This window comes from Heteronotia binoei, chromosome 4, assembly GCF_032191835.1.
Source record: "Heteronotia binoei isolate CCM8104 ecotype False Entrance Well chromosome 4, APGP_CSIRO_Hbin_v1, whole genome shotgun sequence".
Lineage (NCBI taxonomy): Eukaryota > Metazoa > Chordata > Lepidosauria > Squamata > Gekkonidae > Heteronotia > Heteronotia binoei.
Genome location: NC_083226.1, coordinates 33,871,205 through 33,894,258, shown reverse-complemented (window position 1 = coordinate 33,894,258; position 23,054 = coordinate 33,871,205). Strand labels below are relative to the sequence as shown.

The following is a 23,054-nucleotide window of genomic DNA, read 5'->3' as shown; positions in this document are numbered from 1 at the left end:
TGTTTAGTTTGACTTCAGCTGGGTTCAGATACAGCACAGTTTGCAGAGCAACACTTGGCAGTTGCATTCTTCTAGGTCTTATTAGGTTGAAAAGGGTGTGACTCTGCTTAGGATCGTACTGCTCATGTCCCATGAAGGTGGCCTTGGGTTCACACGCCTTTGTCTCCTCTGATACTCCATAAGCATATTTACAGTACAATCTTAAACTGAGTTATATTCTCTCAAGCCTGTTAATTTTGACGAAGTTAGAGAAGTGCAACTCCATTCAGGATTGTGTTATGTGCTATTGCTTCCAACATATAGTGAAATAATGATCTCCAAAATGTCCTTGCTCAGGTCTTGCAAAACTGAAAGCCATGCCTGTGTTTATTGAGTCAATCCCTCATGTTCCTTACAATCAAAACTATGTTTATGGTTGCAAGGCTAAGCTAAGGACAAACCACAGCAGGGCAAAGGAGCAAAGGATGGTTTATGCTACATCAGAAGCCACCGCCAGGCTCCAAAAATATGGGGGAGTGTGGGCTTGTTTGCGGAATGCCAAACTACATTTTTGCCCCATGGTGCAGAGTGTTAAAGCTGCAGTACTGTAGTCCTAAGCTCTGCTCACAACCTGAGTTCAATCCCCAGCGGAAGCTGGGTTTTCAGGTAGCTGACTCGAGGTTGACTCAGCCTTCCATCCTTCCGAGGTGGGTAAAATGAGTACCCAGCTTGCTGGGGGGGAAAGTGTAGATGACTGGGGAAGGCAATGGCAAACCACCTTGTAAAAAGTCTGCTGTGAAAACGTTGTGAAAGCAACATCACCCCAGAGTCGGAAGTGACTGGTGCTTGCAAATGGGACCTTTCCTTTCCTTTCCTAAGCTATGCCAAAGGACTAACCACTTCAGTCATTGCATTTTTCAGGAGTTAATTGATCAGATCTACCTTTGGCAAGTTATTATTTGAATGTCAAAGGGGTTTGGGGGGTGGGGAACAAAGAAACCTTTTTGTTGTTTGACTGGGGGAAACCACAGTCCCATTTTCCATTTCCAGCCCACATCTGTAAAAAAAGCAATGGATGAGATCTCTGTGTCAACATGTGGAGGGCTTGGCCCCTAACAACACCTGCTTTATACTATTTTGCTTTGAACTTTGAAGAGTTATAGAGATAGTTTATTCATATAACCAACATTGAAATACTAACTGTTTAGAAACAATGTGAGTGTAACACATTAAAAAAACCCAAAGTGCAGATTTGTCCTATGTATTTTTCACTCCTTGGAACTATGTTTCACTTAAACAGGCACACTGATTTCCTGCATTTAAAAAGCCACACAATTACTTGTTAGGTGTTGGGGAATGAAATTCCAAGTCAGTCTGTCCCACCTATTGTGATGCTCACTGGGAAACACTGGATCAGTCATTCTTTCTCAGCTTACCTCACAGGATTGGAGGAAGAGGGTCTGTACCTACAGGGGAGTCCAGGGGGACAAGCCCCACGAATCTTCCCCCTGTTTTACCTTTTTGGCCCCTCAGTGGTTGCTTGCTGCCATCACTCCCATGCCGCCTTGCCTGCTCTGCTGCCGTCTTCCCTGCTCTCATGCCAGCTTTCTTGCTCATGATGGCTCAACAGGGGAGCAGGCTGCTCAGGTTTTTAAAGTTTTTGATATCATTTTGTGCCTCTTGGCCCCACCCCCGCCTAAAATTTTATCCCCTGGGCCCCCCTGTCTAAAATTTTCTGGTTACAGGCCTGGAAGGAAGGGAGAACCATGTATTATGCCCTGAGCTCCTTGGAGGAAAACTGGCATTTTTAAAAGCACTAACTATAGAAAGTTTCACAAATAAAATATGACTGTTTTGGTAACAGTGTTTTTTTATTATTGTATAGTTAATAGGATACAGAAAAAGGGGGCATTGAAATCAGAAAGTCATTAATCATTAACAGTTTTTACATAAACTAGCCATTGTATCTTCTTCCCTTCCTCTTGAATCTTTTGCCAAGATTTGATTTCACCTTTGGTGTTTATCATAGCTTTGTAAGCTAAGAAATCATTTTCTCCCTCATGTTTATTATCGGGGCTTTTTTTGTAGAAAAAGCCCAGCAGGAACTCTTTTGCATATTAGGCCACACCCCTTGACACCAAGCCAGCTGGAACTGCATTCCTGTGTGTTCCTGCTCAAAAAAAGTCCTGCTTATTATAATATGCATATATTAGTGATATAATAGGAGATATCATGGGGCTGATTCTTTTTCTTAAAGACCCCCAAGTCTGAAGTAAGATGTCTCTGATTATGTGTATTATGTTCTTTGGACTGAAAAATCAACTTTGAAAAATAAAATGTCTGACAGTCTTCGTGCACCATGACACAAACATTTTAATAGAGGATAAAAGTTCAGAAAGCAAATTAAGTTTCCTGATGTGTCCTTCCGCAGGTAGAGAACTATTTCAAAGGTGAAAATAGGGTCGGAATCAGAAGCATGTTTTGCTGGGATTCCAAAAACTGAACACTTTCTCGTACTGAAAAGTAAATACAGCATGGGACAACACTGGAGTAAGCACTTTGAATAAATTTAAGAAATGCGTGTACGTATTTAAAAACACCCGGTTGCTGCTTACCAGCTGCTACCACCCTGGCATCTTCATGGGCACGATGCCTTCCAGCTGCCCGACTGTCTGGGCTCTCATGCCACCAAAGAACACGAACTGCAAAGAGCAAAGCCAAGCTCAGATCCAGACCCAGAAGCTCCTAGAGAGCATCAGGCATTCTCTTTGCCTGCAAAGGTTTTCAGCAGAAGGTCCTAACCAAGCAAACCTCTGTCACGTTCCGAACAGCAGCACCCAGTTTAGTGGTGGCCCAGAGCAAGCTTTAAATGCTCCCCAAAAACATTTGGAGGAGGATGTTCTCAAAATGCAGGGACATTGCTTAATTTTTAACAAACAAAATTCTAGGCCAAAAAGCAAAATGCTAGTGCTTAATTTTTCAAAAAGTGAAGTGCTAGACCTCTGTCTAGAATAGCAGCTTTGTTGTTTTGCTGTAAAAGGGATTATTTCAAAGGCAACCCTAGGTGCTTCAAGGAATGCAAGACCGCCACCCCAAAGAAGCAACTCTCTGAATCCCCTGTCTGCTCTACAAGACTACTGTGTTTGCTGATGAAGGCTGCAACCATCTGTGCCGGAGGGAGGGGGAGGTTTTATTGTACTTTGTTTTAAAATTGGTAATTGTAAGCTAGCTGCCCTAACCCACAAAGGAAAAGAAAGATATAAATATTTTAATAAGTAAATGCAGCACTGAGGATTAATGTCACATAAAACTATCAATACTACATTGAAAATGAATGAGGAAACAATAAAGTTGAACTAGACCTTAAAAAGGGGGAAATCAACACAAGGCTTAGGCTACCATTTTTGGTGGCAGCTCTGAGTTCTATTTAACATCTATTTCCTCCTCTAGTGCTTTGGGACAAATTCCCATTGCTGACTAGTAAGAGAAACCCACTCAGTATGTACTCTGATGTACTTTTATTACCTTCTGTCTGTGTTTGGCCAGAGATGGAATGCTGCTAAATGGGAATTGTCAAAAAGGAGGGAGGGACTGCAAAATCAAAGCCCACTGCCTTGTCCAGCAAATGTCCTCTGTTTGCAAAACTGGAATTGATGCAGACACAGAGCAGCTTCCTGCTCTGCAATGAATGGGACCAGCAGGGCTTTTTTTGTAGAAAAAGCCCAGCATGAGTTCGTTTGCATATCAGGCCACACCCCCTGACATCACCATTGCTTTGCACAGGGCTTTTTTGTATAAAAGGCCCAGCAGGAACTCATTTGCATATTAGGCCACACCCGCTGGTGCCAAGCCAGCCGGAACTGCGTTTCTGTGCGTTCCTGCTATTTAAAAGGCCCTGGGGACCAACATGTACATCCAAGCACAGACATAATGATGAAACAGACCAATGGGAAAAACACTTGAAAGTCATTCTGACTTGAAATGTAAAAGAATTGGTGCTGTACCTCTGTTAAGTAATCCGTATTCCGTGTGGAAGACTCCGATCAGCTTAGCATAGTTTGTATTTATGTGGGCATCTATTGCCGCTTTGAATGACTGCCCCCACAATGCTGGTCCACCTGGTTTCTGCTGGTATGTAACCAACTCATAAACTCCTGGTAGGGGAGAAAAGGATCAACACACGATAAAGAGTGCAATGCAAAATAATGTGGCCTAATGCTCAGAGTATGCCTTGGCTTCTCAGATTCCATTTCCCTTTTGAGACTCTCAATGCCCCCAAATGAATCTGTGTGCTTCACACACACACAAATGCTCCATGTTGTAATATATCCACAAGTGACAAATGCATAACTGGCACAACTGCACCTACACATCAGATGCACCTTCAGATATTTCTTTGCAGTAGAAAAAAATAAAAGTGGAGGGGGGAGGAATCATAAAGTAATCCAAGAATGCAGGCTCAGATCCCATAATTTCCAAAAAGAGGCACATGTAAGAACAAAGTGAGGTATTTTATTGAGAAGTAACTTGTTATTAGCCTGGAATGACACATGGACCCACACTAGTCTTTGCCATGGTCAATATGAGAAGAGGGAAGTTGCTTCACTCTTCCACTTGTCAGTTCTCCCCTGGAAGGTGCAGGCTTTTTACTGACTGGACTTACTCCCTGTCATCAGGCCTGGCTGATGGAAGAAACGGTAGAAAAGGGCTCAGGAGAGAGAAGAGGATTTATCTTGCCCATTGACAGCTAACTCACGCATTACAAATCAGTAACCTACATGAAATAAAAGTCGAGAAAATGGTGGGTAGGTGGAGGGCTTGTCCCTCTCCCCACACACTATGGTCCTGATCTGAATGGGGCTCTGGCATATCTGAGAATTAGGCACAGAACATCTGGTTTTCAGGGCCAGTGGCAGACCCAAGCACGTCGTAACATGTGAACTGGCCCTGATTCTGCACGCCAAATAACCTTACTTTTGGTACAAAGCAAAGGCAAATCTGGCAATCTGGTGTTTGTCTCATACTACGTACTTTCCTTGATAGTTTGCTGGGGGTTTTGTTTGTCTATTACCATTCAGTCTATTAGATCCAGGTGGGTAGCCTTGTTGGTCTGAAGCAACAGAACAAAGTTGGCGTCCAGTAGCACCTTTAAGACCAACAAAGTTTTATTGAAAATTATCTGATGGAGTGTGCTTTTAGCACACGAAAGCTTACATTCTCAAACAGGTCATTATGTAGAAAAAAAGGTGCAGGAACTCAGAAGCATATCTCATTTACATATGCCCCGGGATCTGTGTGCAGTGGGGAGAGAACTCCCCACTGCATGCAGACCCTGGCTGGAGGTTCAGGAGCTGTGCTCCTGTGAGCTCCTGCTGGATTCAAGTCCTGTCAATAATACTTTTTTGATCTTAAAGGTGCTTATAGACTCCAACTTCATTCACTCTATTGTTGTTGTTAACCAGTCTATTAAAAGTTAATAATTAACCCCTTATGCCACTAGCCTAATCAGATTAAAACAAAACATTATTTGAGCAGAAAGATAACTCACCCTCTTTGGGAGGAGTCCCAAGCTTACACCATGGGACCAGGTAAGCTATTTCCATATCCTGCGTTTTTAGGAGTGGTAGAATTGCAGACAACTTTTCCTGCCATTCTTTGTTACTGGCAATAGCTTTCCGCACAGCTGCTCTGTGGGCAAAATTATCTATGATAAAAGCAAAGAAATGTTAGCTGTTCTACAGCCAGGTTGGATGGACATACCAGTGACTTGGATGAGATTTCCACAATGATGATCCATGATAAATAAGGATCCCAAATAAATCGTTCTAGGGTGGGCAACATTCTGTGTTGTACACTGCTCCTGTAGCAATGCAGAATTAACTTGCACCTACTCTAAAGGATATCTGTAAGTTTAAGGGTAGAACTACCTGGCTCTTCTGTTGCAGCCAATATTCTACTCTGGTGTGACCCAAACCTTTTCTCAATATAACAGTAAATTTAGTTAGTCCAGTGGGGAAAATCAACACAATAACCCCCAGTATCCACTCCACAACAAAATGGCAGATTGGGGCCCCAATGCCAGGCAGTGTGAAATATCAAGATCAGCTAGGCTTCCTATGAATACAAAGAGCCTGGTCCTCTGTTATGGGCTGGTCAACAAAACTGCTTTCTGAATGCCCCAGTTGTACCCACCAATGGAGACTATCAAGTTTGGATTTGAATATGGCTACCTCAGCTTGGCCTTGACCCGGATGACCCGTGCTAGTCTGATATCTTCAATTCTTGGAAACTCAGCAAAGTTGGCCCTAGTTAGTACTTGGACAGGAGACCACCCAGGACATCCAGGGTTGCTATGCAGAGGTAGGCAATAGCCAACCACCTCTGAATGTTTCTGGCCTTGAAAAATTCTTGAAGAGCTGCCATAAATTGCCTGAGACTTGATGTCACTTTCCACCGCCATCTCAACATCCTGCCGTGCAGGATTGGAAACAAATCTCAGTTGGAGAGAAATACCTGGCTTAAAGACATCACACAAAAGTGTTCTTTATCTGAACTATTGTTAGTTTAAGCCCAAATTCAGCTCACAGATGTTTATGCACATTGTGGTTTGGCTGGACACATGTAACTGTCATTGCCTTCTCTGTAGCCTAGGAGGGCGTTGGTGGGGGACAAGCCAGGATGACTGCATTCACACATCACGCAGAATCAGCATTATGACTAACTGTAGCTAATACACTGTCTTCAGATTCTGGTTTGAGAGACCTTAACTGACACATGAAGCTGACTGACTTTGAGTCAGACTATTGGTCTATCCAAGTTAGTATTGTCTCCTCTGACTTGGTTAATGATCCCCCAGGATATCTCAAGTGAAGATCTTTTACATCACCTAGTACCTGATCCCAGCAGGAAATCTGGGATTTTCTACATGCAAAATAAATGCCTTACTATTGAGTCATTGCCTCTAACCAAAGTTAATAGAGTGGTATTAAGACAAACCATAATTCAATGTGATGCCTGAGCAAAGCTACAGTTAAAACACTATAATGTGATGCAGAGAATACCATATTTCCAGATGTGGAAGGCCTTATTCATTGCCCCCAGTTCTGCTGTCCAGAATCCAATCAACTCAGAATGAACCAGACGAATGTGAATGTCTCTGTTGATCAATTCCATGCATTCTTTGGCCTTTGCTGGCTTAATGTCATAAGTACGAAGTTCAAAGATTGTGCCAGTATCTTGCCTGGGCCCTGTGCCAAAAGGTGAACAAAGGACCCGGTGTAGAGTTGGCTTGAAAGAGAAAGGCAAAAACTGCAGTCAGAAAATGATTCAGGGGTTTTATTTCCAGGCTTGCAATCATGATGTATATGATGTAACCTGCCCTGAGCCTGTTCTATGGGAAGGGCAGGCTAAAAATAGAATAAAATAAATATACTACTCAGACCAGTGAGAAATCCTCTATCAAGATTCAGTTTTAGTAGAGCTTCATTGATTTTTTGTTTGCTGTAAGTGCAGCGATCCTGATCAGGGTTGGTTCCAGGTTTGGGGTGGGCAGAAAGCATCCAGGCCTCCCTCTTCTCCATTGCCCAAAACTAGCCCCCCTCCACTTGCATTTTCCATCCCACCCGCCTGTATATCCATCCTCTGCCCATTCATGAGCCCTGCCATCCCCTACATGACTTGTAGGTGGCTAGGAATGCCACTGCTGTTGCCACCAAAAACAGAGGCAGAAGCTTTCTTAAAGGCTAAGCTCTGCACACCAAATATTTGTGGAAGATACTGGGCCTGTAGTGGGGGGAAATCTGGTCTGAGAAAGCTAGCAGCGATCTGATTCCTACAAAGAGCGACTAGTTACCCTGGCATTTCTCTAACTTCAATTTCTCAAGTACAAAAAAGCGAAACAAACATTGCCTGGTCGGCTCTGGAGTCCTTTGAGCAGCAACTCCGGTATATATAGGAATTAGAAAGGACAGTTTCTCGCACAGTGGAGGAGAGCCAGCCCAGGTTTTATCTCCCCCTTGACTGTTCTGCACCTGCTCAAAAGAAGAGCTATTGAAACTGCTTCTAGTGTTGACAGTGTCGTGCACACTGTCGCTAGCGGGGAATAAATCAGTCCTTCTGCCTCTCCTTTCTCCCCAGGAATTACCTGGTTGGGGATTTTGCAGGATGCGGCTCTGCGAGCGAAGGCTCTGAAAGACCCCAGCATAGTGAAAGCAAGGAAGGAACCTGACAGCTGGCAATGCAGACGAAAAGAACTCATCCACAGGACGACCTGCTCGCGATCGTTTCCCTATGGAAGCCGCGGAGCGACAAAAAGGCTTGGATAACTTTTGGAAAAGACGGATGAGATTTTCTTCAGCCGCTTACAGACAGACTGCATATTCCCACTTCTTTCTCCCGAGTCAGGTAAATATTGAGTTTTTCCAACAGCACTCTGCTGTCAGTCGGACTAAGCCCCTAGGCATTCAGGCGCGCGAGTTCCACCCCCTCCCCCCCGGCAAGAAACTTTTAAAGGGAAAGCCTTTTAGTTCGTTACTTCCTGTCACCCGGGTCTCGCGCGCCTGAATGCCGGGGGGCTTGGCATTGAGGCACGCGAGACCTCCCGACTAGTTGGCAAGAAGCATTTAAAGGGAAAGTCTTTTGTATGTTTCCTATCAGCCGGATCTCTCACACTAGGACCCGCCCCCCCCCCCCCCCCGACCATCTAGCAAGATGCATTTAAAGTGGAAGCCTGATGTATCTGCTGAAGTGTGTGCATGCACACGAAAGCTTATTCCCAGAAGTAAACTTTGTTGGCCTTAAAGGTGGCATTAGACTTAAACTTTGTTTGTTCTTCGAGGGAAGAGGGATTTTCATGTATTCTAACTTTTAACATGTCCTCTGGCACACGAGATCCCCCCTCCCCCGAAGAACCGGCAGAAGCTTTTAAAGGCAAAGCCTTTTATCTGTTTCCTGTCAGCAGGATCTCCCGCGCCTGTGAGAATGCCACGGGGGTGCTCCTCTTGGCGTTCAGGCACACTAGCCCCCTCCCCCGGACCATCTTGCAAGAAGCACTGAAAGGGGGAATCTAATGTATTTGATGAGGTCTACATATACACGAAAGCTTATACCCAGAATTAAACTTTGTATGTCTTTAAGGTGCCGCCGGACTTAAACGTTATTCTTTGGGGGAAGAAGAATTTCCATGAATTCGAAAGAAAAAAAAAAATCAGGCAAAGAGCCATTCGCCCAAACGATGTAAGGAATCTAATCAATTGGTGAGAACTCTCAAGGAACTCTTCCATACTGGGTGGTTGCCTTTCTTGCGCTTTTTCGGAACATGCAAGAGAAATCCAGGCAATAAAAACGTCTCTCCATAAACGAAAAGGACTATGGATTTGCTTTAAAACAAAAACAAAATACTATTTATTGAGAAAGCTCTGCGGCGTATCTTCAGTTCCTGAACCTGCACGGCTCTCAACTTCCACTGAGGCATTCGCTGCGATGCACTTGAAGGGTTAAGGACAGAAATTCCCAATTTCTAGAGCTACCGAGAAGGAGGAGGAAGAGAGGGAGATCACTTCCTGCTCATACTCGGGAAAGGCAAAGAAAGTTCCATGGCGGGAAAACCTGGCGAGCAAAAGTTTTCTTCTTGGGGTGCCCCTAGGGCTGCGGTTGAGAAGAGAAGACGAGAGTCCCTCTCCAGGTCTCTATGTCACGGTGGGGAGAAGGAATCCCCCACTTATGTCACGGTGGGGAGAAGGAATCCTTTCTGCAAACACGAGGTTGTTGCAACTTAGTCTTTGGTGGTATGTTTGCTAGTTCTGGGTTGGAAAATACCTGGAGATTTTGGGGGTGGAGTCTGATGATGGTGGGGTTTGGGGAGGGGAGAGGCTTCAGTGGAGTATAATGCCATAGAGTCCGTCTTCCAAAGCAGCCGCTTTCTCCAGATGAACTGATCTCTGTCTCTTGAACATCAGTTGTAATCCCAGGATATCTCTAGCCACCATCTGGAGGCTGGCAACTCTGTGAGTTGAGAAGAGGTTGGAGCATCTTTCCTACAAGGGAAGGAGGAAGCATTGGGGGCTTTTGAGGTAGAGAAAGGATGAGGGAGAGCAGGAGAGAGTGAGGAATCAAAATGAGGAAGTTTTTTCTTCTCCTACCATATTTGAACTTGGCTATCCTGTTGGGAACCAGTTCTGGTACAGGCATTTAGTGTCTCTGGATGCGGTGCTGGTTGCTTGCTAAGATGGCTTCTAAGGGGGCTGTAGAGAAGTTCATGAAGGAAAAGATCTCTCTCAAAAGCTTAGAGTCCAGTAGCACCCTTAAGACCAACAAAGTTTTACTCAAGGTATAAGCCAACTTTATTCTGTTGTTTCAGACCAACACAACTACCCACTTGGATCTCTCAAAAGCTGTTAGCTATTATTTATTTTATTAAAACAACTCTAAAAGTCTGAAGAGAAGCCATGTTGGATCAGGCCAATGGCCCATCCAGTCCAACACTCTGTCACACAGTGACCAGAAAACCAGGCGCCATCATTAGGTCGCCACCAGTGGAGCCAGGACACTAGAAGCCCTCCCACTGTTGGCCCCCCAAGCACCAAGAATACAGAGCATCACTGCCCCAGATGGAGAGTTCCATCTAAACCTTGTGGGTAATAGCCACTGATGGACCTCTGTTCCATATGTTTATCCAATCCTTTCTTGAAACTATCCATGCTTGTAGCTGCCACCACCTCTTGTGGTAGTGAATTCCATGTGTTAATAACTCTTTGGGTTAAGAGGTACTTCCTTTTTATCCATTCTGACCTGACTTTCATTGAATGTCCATAAGTTCTTGTATTGTGAGAAAGGGAGAAAACTACTTCTTTCTCTACCTTATCTATCCCATGCATAAGCTTGTAAATCTGTATTATGTCACCCTTCGGTCATCATTTCTCCAAGCTAAAGAGCCCCAGATGCTTTAATCTTTCTTCACAGGGAAAGTGTTCCAACCCTTTAATCAAGGTGGGAGCAAGTCAAGATTGCCTAGTTGGCGTGGCTGTGCTTGTTGTACTGTGTCTTGTTGATGGGATATGAGGTGTCAGCCCATCAGTTTTGCGAAGGAACAGAAGGCTGCTCTGAAATGTGGCATCTAGAATTCCCCTAAGGTGAGAGTCAGTCTCTCTTCCTTCCACTTAATGCAACAAAATACCACCATCATACTTGTTCTAGTTTTTGTTCCTGTGAGCATCATCATTTTGACTACTGGAGTTCTTGGAGGAATGTGCATTAAGAGGAAATCTAATGAATCTTCTTGGCCTACCTCAGCACTAGATAATGGACTATGTATGTATGGATTGCTACCTTGTCAGCAAACAGGGAATGAGCAGTGTATAGATGGATTTCTACCTCATCAGCAACAAGGGAACACCATGGTCTAATGATGGAGCTTGAAGATAAACATATTTGTATTTGTCCTTTGCAGGTTACAGTCTGAGCATGAGATTCTCATGAAGAAGGTGGACTAACTGTATTCCTCTGAAGGGATTTTGAACTATGTGGTATGCATACTGACTGCATATGGTAATTTATTAATATGCAATTTATTAACATGTGGATGAGTACAGTTTGCATACAAGGGGCATTTTCTTATATATACTGTATGCAGTGAAACCAGTTTCCCACGTTCTGGCACAGTCTGGCACCAAGGAAGTCTGCTCTGTGCATACTTGCCCATCTTTGTTAAAAAATATCTAGTAAGCAGGATGGTCATGTGAGTCCAAGGCACAGTGATTGCCTCCTTAAGAAAGGGGAAAGCCTCAGCCACTTCAAAGTCAATTGGTGGGAGATCACCCTGGGGAGGGGAATCACCTTGGATCCAGATGATCTCTCCAACACTTGACTAGCACAAAATCTCCCCCTTCATTTTTGGCAAGGAGCTTTAAATATTTGTGGATGACATTGTCTAGGAAGCATTCCGAAGCAAGTCTGATCAGAAAAGGCCCTGTTTTATTTAGAGGAGTTAAATCCCAGGGAAATGTTTCTAAGATTGCAGCCCTAGACACCTGTCAGTCTGGTTTCCAGCTTGGGTTGGGGGTGGAAATTGCTTTGGTTGTTCTGATGGAAGAGGCCTTTTGCTAGGGCAGGTGTGACCTTACCCTGCCTCCCCCCCATCCCCAAACTTCTCAGCAGCCTTCGGAACCAAGGTATCTTCTTGGTTAAGATCATATGGGATTTAATGTGAGGTACCAGCAGTGTGTAAATGATACCCAGCTGTAGTTCCGTTCATTTTGTCTATAGTCATCCATGCTCTTATAAAATCTATGCTTGGCTATTACCAGAGGTTGAAGGTAGAAGTATCTTTAAAAATGGTTCAGTGACTTCAGCTGGTTCATATCAAGGTAGCTAAATTACCTACAAAGACTTGAGAATATTTCTCCAGTGCTAAAAGATGTGCATTGCTTGTATTGTGTCAGTATGTTTTCAGCAGGATTCGAGTTAGTGTTTTTGACCTTTTCAATCCCTAGAAATCTTAGAGCCAGGGTATTTGAAGGACCAGCTCTTCCCATGTCAAAGGAGCTTCTGCTTTCAGAGATTAGTTGGGAGGGGCGCAACTGCAATGAGGGCATCTAACACTGTGTAATATCTGCTGTGATAAAATGTGCAATAAAATGTGATGTTTATTTTTAACCTTGTATAACCCCAATTTTTCCAACCAACCTTAGTTGAAGGAAGAAATTATGTGAACTGGGTTTATTAATTGGGGGGGGGGTCAAGAAAAGAAAGTAGCAGTGCCTCCATCCCACTGGCCTCCACTTGCTACCTGGAGGGATAGCCTGTAGGCAACTACAACATCCAAATCCTTGATCACTTATAACCAAACAGAAGTGGAATGTAAAACAGAAGTATGGTTTAATTCAACAAAAAGGGATGGGGAGTGAAAGCAGAACACACATATACAAGCTCAGCATGGCTTAAAGTTGGACCCAAAGAAGTTGCTAGAGCAGTGGTGGTGAACCTATGGCACGTTTGCCAGAGGGGGCACTCAGAGCCCTCTCTGTGGGCAAGCATGCCGTTGCCCCGGCACAGAGTTCGCCAGAGTTCATTACTAGAAAGCCGGGCTGCTCCCCTACCCCTCTTCACACGTGCCTGAGGACATTTCTCACATCACCCACCCCTCTGCCCAGCAGCCCAATGGGAGTGCTTCCTCCCTCCCCTGTCTGGGGTAAGGCGGGTGGCCCACTTGCGGCATGAGGGTGTAGCGCAGACGGCAGCCTGTTGAGTCTGTGGCGAAGGTGATTCCCATGGTGGGGTTGGAGAGCAGCTAGGTTGGAGGGGAGCATAGCTCACAGTATGTCATAGCTGGAGGGGAGCAGAGCGCTTGGGCCACAGCGTGGGCTTTGTGGCGCCAGCCCTGCATGTGCCACTGGCCCTGCTTTGTTGCCCACTGGAGGCTTATCTGTAAGAACATCACACAAAACTAATTTTTATCATTCCTTATTTTAGATGTGGGCCACTGTGAGATACAGGAGCTGGACTAGATGGGCCATTGGCCTGATCCAGCGGGCTCTTCTTATGTTCCTATGTTCCAGCCACTCATAAAACCAGTCAGCCACCCACCCAGCCAGCACTCTACACTGCACAGGCTGAGGGAAGCAGCACAGGAGGTGACATCAGTGAGGAAGAAGCTGGTACTCATGTACCTGGAAATAAGCGGGAGTGAGAGAGCCCAAGGGAGTGAAGGATCCTCGGAGAGCTCAGGCTGTGACCCTGCCTCTGGATCAGGTTGGTGCTCATTGCTGGTGTCAGGGTATGGATTGGTTCTGTCATAGAGAGCGACTGCTGTACATTGCATGAATGACATCCACACTTATTGACATCTGTTCTGTCTGTCCAGTACACAAAAGGTTACAATATCATTGCATAGCAGCAGGTTGCATTTACCTGACATCACATGACTCGTGTAATGCTCAGTGTGCTGGGATAGGTTGGTGTGCAGGGTTCAGCTCTATGGCCTGTGTGTGTGCTATATGAGGACAGGACAGACATGGCACTCATTTTACTGAGATTGTCAGGGGGGACTTTGTATTGGCTGCTGTCCATAGGAACCAACCTGGGCTCCTGCTAATGGGAAAATGAGAGCTTGTATGGATGATCGAGGTCTGCACGCCTCCTGTGTGTGGGAAATGTGCGCTACACCTCCACTTCATCTTATTTATGAAAATTCCCCAAGAAGTAGGTCCAATGCATGTACAGCGGAGGTGAATCAAAGGTAGAAAATGCACTCATGCCTTTTTCAGAGCAGGCCAAAAGCTGGTGATCAGTGGAACGTTGCTCCCTTGCGCTGGTGGTCAGCAAATTCAAAAGGAACCCCAGCTGAGAATCACTGCCGCAGATTGTTGATTCAGGGAATATCCATTTCTTTAGTGCTGACTAATAGTGTTAGCTGATTTTGGTATAGGGATAGATTTGTATTGGGTGCTTCATTTTTTTTTTTATAATGTTGTGTTTTTTTAGACTCCAAATCTTGAACACCCAAAAATGAGTACAGCAAAAAAAAGCAAAAACAGATAGTGGAAGATCATTCCAAGAGGCCTGGACAGAGTCAAATCAGTTGCCAGTTTTCAAATTTCACTGTGCATAGCAAAACATAAGCCCTTCTCTGATGGGGATATTATTAAAATAATTATGTTGTTTGGGAGTAATTCCCTTTTTCATGATTTCCCAAACAAGGATAAAATTATTCAACGCATCTCTGAGATGCCACTTAGCAGAAATACAGTTAAAGATCGAGTCCGGCGCATGGCAAGTGACGTTAGACAGCAGCTCACCACTGACTTGCAAAAGGCAGCCTGTTACTCCATGCGCTTGGATGAAAGCACAGATACAAATAATCATGCAAGGCTAGCGGTAATTTTGCGTTATGCTGTTGGTGACATCGTGAGAGAAGAGCTGGTGAAACTGGTGTCTTTGCCTAAAAGAATACAAGGGATAGATATCTACAATGCTGTGGTGGAGGCTTTTTTGTCACAAGACATAAGACCAGAAAAAGTGGTTTCAATTATTAGTGATGGGGCACTTCTATGGTGTGGGCAACATCTGGTTTCATACAGTTTTTTGTTAAAGAAACAAAACATCAAGTCATTCAGTTTCATTGTATTACATCAAGAAGCTCTTTTTTGCCAGGGAAAACAGCAAAAAAATTGACAATGTCTTCAAAGATGTCACAAAAATGGTGAATTACATCATGGCTTGTGCGCTGAATTTTCGATAGTTTCAAACACTTCTTGAGGAGGTTCAGGCACAGTATAATAGTTTACTTATGTACTATAATGTCCGGTGGCTGAGCAGAGGATGAGTCCTAGAGAGATTTGTAGCTTGCTTGGATGAAATTAGGTTGTTTATGAATGAAAAAGGGCAGGAATATGCACAGCTCACTGATATGGCCAGGCTTACCAACCTCATGTTCTTTACAGATTTTACACTACACTTCAATGCACTGAACAAACAGCTACAAGGTATAGGGAAAACAGCAGAAAGGATGTTTTGTGATATCAAAACATTTGAGAGAAAACTGCAGGTTTTTGAAAGAGATCTTGAAAGTGGGCAGCTGAAATATTTTCCAAATGTAAAAATGCATTTAGAAAATTCTACATTTGCAGACAATCCTACAAGCCATCAGGAAATCTACAAGGAATTTTCTAGCATTGTTGCAGCTGCAAAGGTGAATTTTAGTAACAGATTTTTACAGTTCCGTAAGATGAAGACAACCCTGTGTTTTCTTACTTCTCCAGATAAAGCCAAATTTGAAGAACTTGATCTTTTCTGCTTACACTGGTTAGATTTAGGAAATCTGGAAATGGAGCTATTGGAATTTCAAGAAAGCTTTATCTGGAAAAATAAATTCTATGACCTGCGTGAAACACTTTGGAAGATAGAAGGGATGAAAAAGGACAGCACAGTTAGTTCTGAAAATGAAATCCTTAAAGTGTGGAATTCTCTGCCAAATAGTTTTAAGTCAATGAAAGCACTTGGGATTGCTTTCCTTACTTTGTTTGGATTATCTTATGCTTGTGAGAAGCTGTTTTCAGCTATGAATTATATCAAATCTGACACCAGAAACAGACTAACAGATGACCTGAGTGCTGTGTGTGTTGCTCTCAAACTTAAAAAGTATGAACCAAGGCTAGACAAACACTCTGCAATTGTGTTTATTCAGGCCAGTTCTCTCACAGGTTGAAGATGCCAACGTGTACTTATTTGTACCGAAAGATTTTAACACTGTGGTTGTAACAGTCAGCAACCGCCACTAGCCCATGTTCCATCACTGAGATTCCGCTGGGCCCTTGTAGACCGTGGGCCGCCACAACAGCGCAGAGGGAGGAGTCGGGGTTAAACATCACAATGCAGTTTTGGGCTTCGTCAGAGACAAAGACGTTCCCGTGATTGTCAACGCAGACTCCAGAAGGGTTTTCAAATGTGAATTTATTCCCGTACTGGGGCCCTATAGTCTTTGACACGCTCCGCTGCCTGTCGATAACTTTGATACAGCAGCCCTGGAATCTCCCGAACAGCTGTCCTTCTGTAACTAACATCTCTTCATCCTGAGGGAGAGGAAAGAACAATAATTAGAGACAGATAATATTATTTTGCCATGACCTGAATAGCTCAATCTCATAAGATCTCAGAAGCTAAGCCTGGACAGCCTGGGTTTGTGTTTGGATCGGGATCTCCAAGGCCACAATGCAAAGGCAGTCCAGTCCACCTCTGAACATCTCTTGCCTTGAAAACCCCACAGGGTCACCATAAATCAGCTGTGACTTGACAGCACTTGCCACCACTGATATTGTTTTACTTAATACCTGATCACACAAATCCAACTAAAGTCACTCTGTATTCATTTATTTGGTATATTTTGATTGTGCTGAAGAGAAATCACCCAAGTGCCCTAAAAGGGGAAGAGTAAAGAAAGGGAGAAGGTGACTGGGCCGAGGTCACTTTTTCTCTATATTTGAGGTTTTCACATTTCCAAAGAAATGAATAAAAACACATCTGTGTCCTCATAAGTAACAGCATTTGTAACACTGCTGCCAAGCCCCAATGTCTATGAGCCAGCATGGTGTAGTTGGACTAGGAGCAGGGGGAACCAAGTTCAAATCCCCACTCTGCCATGGAAGCTTATTGGGTGACTTTGGGCCGGTTGTTGTCTCTCAGCTTAATCTCCTCAGACAGTTGTTATAGATTCTTCCACCTGGGAGACATTCTTAGCCCCCACTGCTCCCGTTTGAACCCAGACAGGGTGGACAAGTTGGCCTTCCTCAAGGTCAGCCTCCCCTTACTGGGCTACCCCTTTCTGGACCTCACAGAGGAAGATCCAGGACTCCTGTGTCTCCCCCATTCCTCCTCTTTCTGGGTGATCTGGCCTGCAGATTGTACCCTTGGTGCTTGGGTTGAAGGATGGCCACCTCTACCAGGTAAGGCGCTCCCAACCCTTTCTCACTGAAATTCTCCCACTGAGAATACCCATGAATACCCCCTCCTTTACTATTACCTTCCAAAGAAAATTTCTCTTGCCCGACATTTACTTCATGAAACAACACCTACCACCTCAGCAAACATCTGCCTCAACAAACACCCACCTGTACAAGCAAACCCCTTTCCATTGCATTTGTACGATTCTCAACAGGTGATCTCTTATCTGTACAATATGTTCCACTAATGGTGAATAACCAGAAATTTCACCTTGTGGTGGGCTGTGAGCAGAGGATGTATGTGTTTGCGCCTGTGGGGCCCTGGGAGCATTGTGAGCATGCCTTGCTGGGTTTCAGTGCTTTCCAGGGGTTTCTGTCAAGCTACCATTGGGTTACTTTGGGGAGCCCTAGTCAAAACTCGGGATGTCTGCTTTCTGTCCTTCCTGCCTTTGGAGACTTAGGGGTTCCCCTGGCAGCTCAGCATGTATTTCCACCTGTGGACCTGTCTGTTTCAGCCCTGGGTGGGGGCTGTGACAGTTGTGGACATGTTTCCCTTGTGTTGTGTGGCTGTGGTACCTGCCAAGCTGCTGTGAGGTTACATTGGGGAGGCCCTGTTGAAACTTTGGGGATGTCTGCCTTTTTGTCCTTCAGAACCTGCCTTTGGAAGGCTGGCATGGGGCTGCGAGCATAGGGGGGATGCTTGCCTTCTTTCTAGTGTGAAGTTTCCCTGTCAGTTTGATGTCACTGGTTTGTTCCTGAGCTGTTCCATAGACTCCTGTACCTGCAGCTGTTTTTTCCAGAGAGAACATTGAGGAGGCCTTTTGGGGGGGGGGGGGGGGTCTATAACTGGAATCCCAGAATATACTGCCCCTAACTTGGAGGGTTTGTAGAAGAGCGGTCAGCAGGGTGAGGCTCCCTATCCATTTGGTGTATGTAGCTTGTACGGAATCCTTCTATATGCTTTTGAACCTGTGCCTCACAGTTTCCCCAAAAACACTTTCCTGGGGGCATCTTCTGGAGGGACATAGTTTGGGCTTCAGGGGGAGCATCAGGGGGAGGTCTGCTGGGATGCTCTGAAAATCCTGTAATCAAGGATACTGGTAGAAAGTATCAAGTTGCAGCCAACTTATGGCGACCGTGCAGGGTTTTCAAGGCAAGAGTCAAACAGAGGCCATTGCCTGCCTCTGCATAGCAACTCTGGTCTTCTTTGGTGGTCTCCCATCCAGGTACTAACTAGAGCTGACTCTGCTTAGCTTCCAAGATATCAGGAGATTGGGCTAGCCGGGGCCATTCAGGTAAGGGCAAAGGGAGAAATACAGAAGGGGAGAAAATGTTACCTGTTGCTGCTGTTTTCCTTTCTTAATTCCCAGCGTGAAAATTACCTTTAAATTCAGGCTAAGGATATGATGCATTCCATGCTACCACCCAATAAATAGATTTGCCAGCAAATTCTTGCCCTGTTGTCCATTGTACCGTACCTTATTGACTGCCACGCGTACAGGCCTATGAAATCCTTCTATTGCATGTGTCTTCAAGACAGCATTCATTCTCCAATCCACTCCGATAATGTTGACTTTCCCTCCGTTGTTCCAGTCCGACACAGCAATGTTGTTGGACTTCATCACCGCTATCCCATATGAATGAGGCCAGTTTATTTTGGGAGACTTTAGTTCATGGATCAGCTCACCATCTTTGGAGAAGAGCTGGATGATTTTTGTCCCGTTAGTTACGAGTAACACCCCGTTCTTCGTACAAGTGATATCTCCCAGACCTTTTATTGGCTCAAATCCATAGGGGAACCTATGCTTCGGCTGGCCATCAGGGTTGAAGACCTGGATATGTCCGGTTCCACTGTCTTTCACCACCAAGTCGCCGTCAGGGGTTGTCGTCAAACTCGTTGGCCAAATCAGCTTACCGGGCAATGATCCAAAGCCTCCCAGTTCTCGTTCTAGAGCATTGTAATAGATCTTCTGGATGCCTGAAAGTCGCCATTTGGTATTAAATTCATGCAAACCTAGCTAATAAATGGAAAAACAAAATGAAGGGAGGGGGAAATCCCTTTGCACAATGAAATGGTGGTGGAAAGTTGCAGTTAATTCATGGCAACCCCATAGGGTTTTCAAGGCAAGAGATGAACGGAGGTGGTTTGCCATTGCCTGCCTTTGGGTCATGATCCTAGTCTTTCTAGGTGGTCTCTCATCCAAACACTAATCAGGGCCAACCCTGCAGAGCTTCTGAGATCTGATGAGATCAGGCTTGCTTAGGCCCATCCAGGTCAGGGCAGTATATTACATATTGACTGGAAAAGACCACTTTCATAGATGGTCCCCTTGCTTAGGAGTACACTGACCATATATCAACAACAACAACAACAACAAATTTTATTTGTATCCCGCCCTCCCCGCCGGAGCAGGCTCAGGGCGGCTAACAACATGGTTCAGAGTTAAATTATACAAGTAAATAAAACTACATTAAACATTATCAGCATTTAGTTAAAATCTGGTTAAGCTTTAAAATTAGATTAGTTAATTTTTAAAAGTGCTAGTGCTATGTTTGCTTTTTCTGATGGCGGTTTCCTTCGCAGTCTTCCATTTTCATCAGGGAAGGCCAGTCTGAAGAGGAAGGTCTTGCAGGCCCTGCGGAACTGTTCAATGTATATGTGTACATTACTTTTTAAAATACTGCCCCCCCCCCCCAGTGATTTGCCAGTATGCTTTAAATTGTATGCACACAGCTGCTCTTCACAATTTTGGTATAACTACTACTAGTCAGATCCTGAGCTTTATTCCATTTATTGAAACAGGCTCAACTCATAGTCTACCAGATCTCTCAAGGTGGCTTCTGAGAGCGGAAACAACATTAGAAGAAGCAATAACTAACAACTGAAAAAAACAGTAATAAAAAGCAGCTAAAAAACAGCAATGTAAGACTTGGCAAGATAATAAAACCAGCTCATGTGAAGAAACAAAATCCAGGAGTTGGAAGAAGACCAGGCTAAAAGTGAAACTGCATGGCTTACATTCCCTATTTCTACGCTGCTATTTGCATGTATTAGGAATGTGCACAACCCACAATCTTGCCAATATTCACCAGTGCCCTCATATGAATAGGGTACTATGTACATTTTCTGCTACAGTACATGCCACACAAAAACATGCAGTGCTGTGTTCAGATGAGATGGAGATTGTGTGTACACACTCCCAGTATGCACAGTTGGACACTCCTAAACATATTGACTGAAAAGTGCTATGGATTTCCTGTAATGGTTTGTGAAGCCCCTGTTGCTTTGTGAAGCTCAATGCTTTGTGAAGCCCCCGTTGAGTACAACAAAAGCAGCTAAAGAATTCCAAATTAGCAGGTTCATGCTGGTCCCTCCCTTTCTGTTGAAGTGTGTTCCTTTTAAGCACACACATAAGTCCTGAGAAACTGAAATGGTTCCCTACCAGTTTCTGAATGTTATCATTTTGTTACTAGAATGCATTTCCCCCCTAATTGGCAAGTGATATCCTTAGCTTGTGAACACAGAGCAAGGGCATAGTTGGTACGTGATGGCATCATATTTGAAATTCGAAGTTGATAGTCTTCCATGTATTTAGAAACGTGTTTGTTTCATCAGCACCATCTAATCCAATTAAGCTCGCAACACATCCTATATTCCATGTTAAGACTCTACAAATTGCAGACGAGGGGCTACTCCGTCATGACCTAGAACCTCTTTTTCTCTCTTTGCTCCTCCCTTTTTTTGGGGGGAGGGGTGTTTCTGAATATTCAGATGAAGAGTTCTTGGGAACTTGAAAGCGTGCCCACTATTTTGTAATGTTTCAGCTGGTCCCAATTCAAAGAAATTTTGCTACTGCTGTTTTTAGAAGTTCTCTTTGAATGAACACGGCTACCTATTCTGGAGATTGTGCAGCATTTGCAGAAAGGGAGCTGAGGCTTAACTATCCACTGTTGCTTGACAAAATTCAGAAATATTGATCCAAATAAAACCTTATTCAATCAAACCAAAGTTCTATCTAACTTGGCTGCCAAGGCCTGTCATCCCGCACCCAGACAAAGATTTCCTTTGCAGTCTTCACACCAGCAAGATCTTGCCTCAAATTCTATGAAAGCCTAAAAATTACATGACTTGCCAGATTTTATGGGGTTATTAAGGTGCCATGTTCCTAGGGAGTTTTGTCCTCCTAGTTTCCTCTGCAATTCTATTTCCATCCATGTCCAGATAGACATTCACATGAAAGGAACAGCTGAGAGTTCACAAAGTTTTGGGATTTCTCAAAAAGTCACTAATGATTCCTTATGGTACTCTGAATCAGGGCCAAGAATTATGGAACTTGGGAGCTGCGTGGTGCTACAGGATCAAAGTCTGCTTGGTCACATGCCAATAGGGTTACGTTACCTCTTTGAACATAGTAGACATAGTAGACATAGACCAAGGGCTTGGGCTTCCAGGAATCTTGATTCACCCAAAGGCTATCAGACTGTCTGTTGCCCAAACACTTTCCCTTCCCCTCCTGTGAGCTCTCCATCACTCCTCCCTCCTGCTTCCCTGGCTCTCTGTCTTTCCTGAATCCCTGCCTCAGCTCCTATTGTTGCATCAGTGCTACCCAATGCTATTAGCAATGGACAGAGACGGGGCCAGGGTAAGCTAGCAGCAAGACAGATATCTTACCGTCTCATCTTCTAGCTCCTTCAAAAAATAAGAGTCTAACATGGTTCCTTGGATGGGGCTTCACCCTAGAATGTAAAGGAGTGGAGTGGAATGTTAATTTCAAGGCTCTGCTGGATTAAGAAAAATTAAAACAGAATTTTTGAAAAGTAAAATTAAAAGACCTGGGGCCTGCATATCTTTGGGACCGTCTCTTTGCATATGAGCCCCCCCCCCCAGGTTCTGAGGTCAGCTGCACAACATCTTCTTGTGATCCCTTGGCCTAAGGACGCCTGACTGGCTTCAGCAAGGGCCAGGGCCTTTTCAGTCTGAGCCCCTATCTGGTGGAATGAGCTCCCGCTGGAGATCTGGGCCCTGCAGGACTTATGTAAGTTTTGCAGGGCCTGTAAGACAGAGCTCTTCCACCAGGCTTTTAATTGATCCAGTGGATGTCCCTGAAATCATTGCTCCCCCCAGCACCCTGTGCTTATGTTATGCTGAACATTACCAGCCTATGTGTGGTCTTCGACTTTTTGCCAAAGATGTGGATCATGGCTTTTGTCAATTCTGTAATTATGAGATTATCTAGTACGGATGCAGTTTGTTTGATGTTTTGTAAGGTTTCTTAATGTTGTAAGCCGCCCAGAGCCCTCTTGCAGGATAGGGTGTGGTATAAATAAAATAAATTAATTAAATTAAACAAGAAATATAGCACAAAAAGTTATAGCAAAGGTAGCAATCCCAGTTTGGTGAGGCCTTAACCTTTATTTCTTTCTACATATTAATTTCATACATTTCAAAATTTTTGCCTTATCTCCAAGGAGCACAAACTAACAGATCCATCCTTGGTCCAGATGCAATACCAAACCATAATTTGGCACTAAAAGAATGATCTTGGAGGGTGGTGTGCATGATCCTTCTCTTGCACACCCCAAGCACATTAGTGACTCCCACTTTGGTGGCAAACCATAATTGTTTGTTTCCGGAGCTGCCAA

The 23,054-nt window shown here is 44.3% G+C and overlaps 2 protein-coding genes across 2 annotated transcripts; both read right to left on the bottom strand.

Annotated features, from left to right (window-relative positions):
- Positions 1 to 1,831: 1,831 nt before the first annotated feature.
- On the bottom strand, positions 1,832 to 8,454 carry LOC132569940 (protein NipSnap homolog 3B-like). Its single transcript, XM_060236381.1, has 6 exons — positions 8,123 to 8,454; positions 7,041 to 7,266; positions 5,528 to 5,683; positions 3,984 to 4,133; positions 2,595 to 2,681; positions 1,832 to 2,495 (listed from the first exon to the last, which is right to left on the bottom strand). The coding sequence occupies exons 1-6, from the start codon at positions 8,234 to 8,236 to the stop codon at positions 2,419 to 2,421; spliced, it is 810 nt and encodes a 269-aa protein (XP_060092364.1). The 5' UTR covers positions 8,237 to 8,454; the 3' UTR covers positions 1,832 to 2,418.
- Positions 8,455 to 16,141: 7,687 nt separating this feature from the next.
- Positions 16,142 to 22,154, bottom strand: LOC132569939 (tripartite motif-containing protein 2-like). The gene is made up of 3 exons (XM_060236380.1): positions 22,084 to 22,154; positions 18,890 to 19,429; positions 16,142 to 16,544 (listed from the first exon to the last, which is right to left on the bottom strand). Exons 1-3 carry the CDS (start codon positions 22,123 to 22,125, stop codon positions 16,197 to 16,199), a joined length of 930 nt encoding a protein of 309 aa, XP_060092363.1. The 5' UTR covers positions 22,126 to 22,154; the 3' UTR covers positions 16,142 to 16,196.
- Between the last annotated feature and the right edge of the window lie 900 nt (positions 22,155 to 23,054).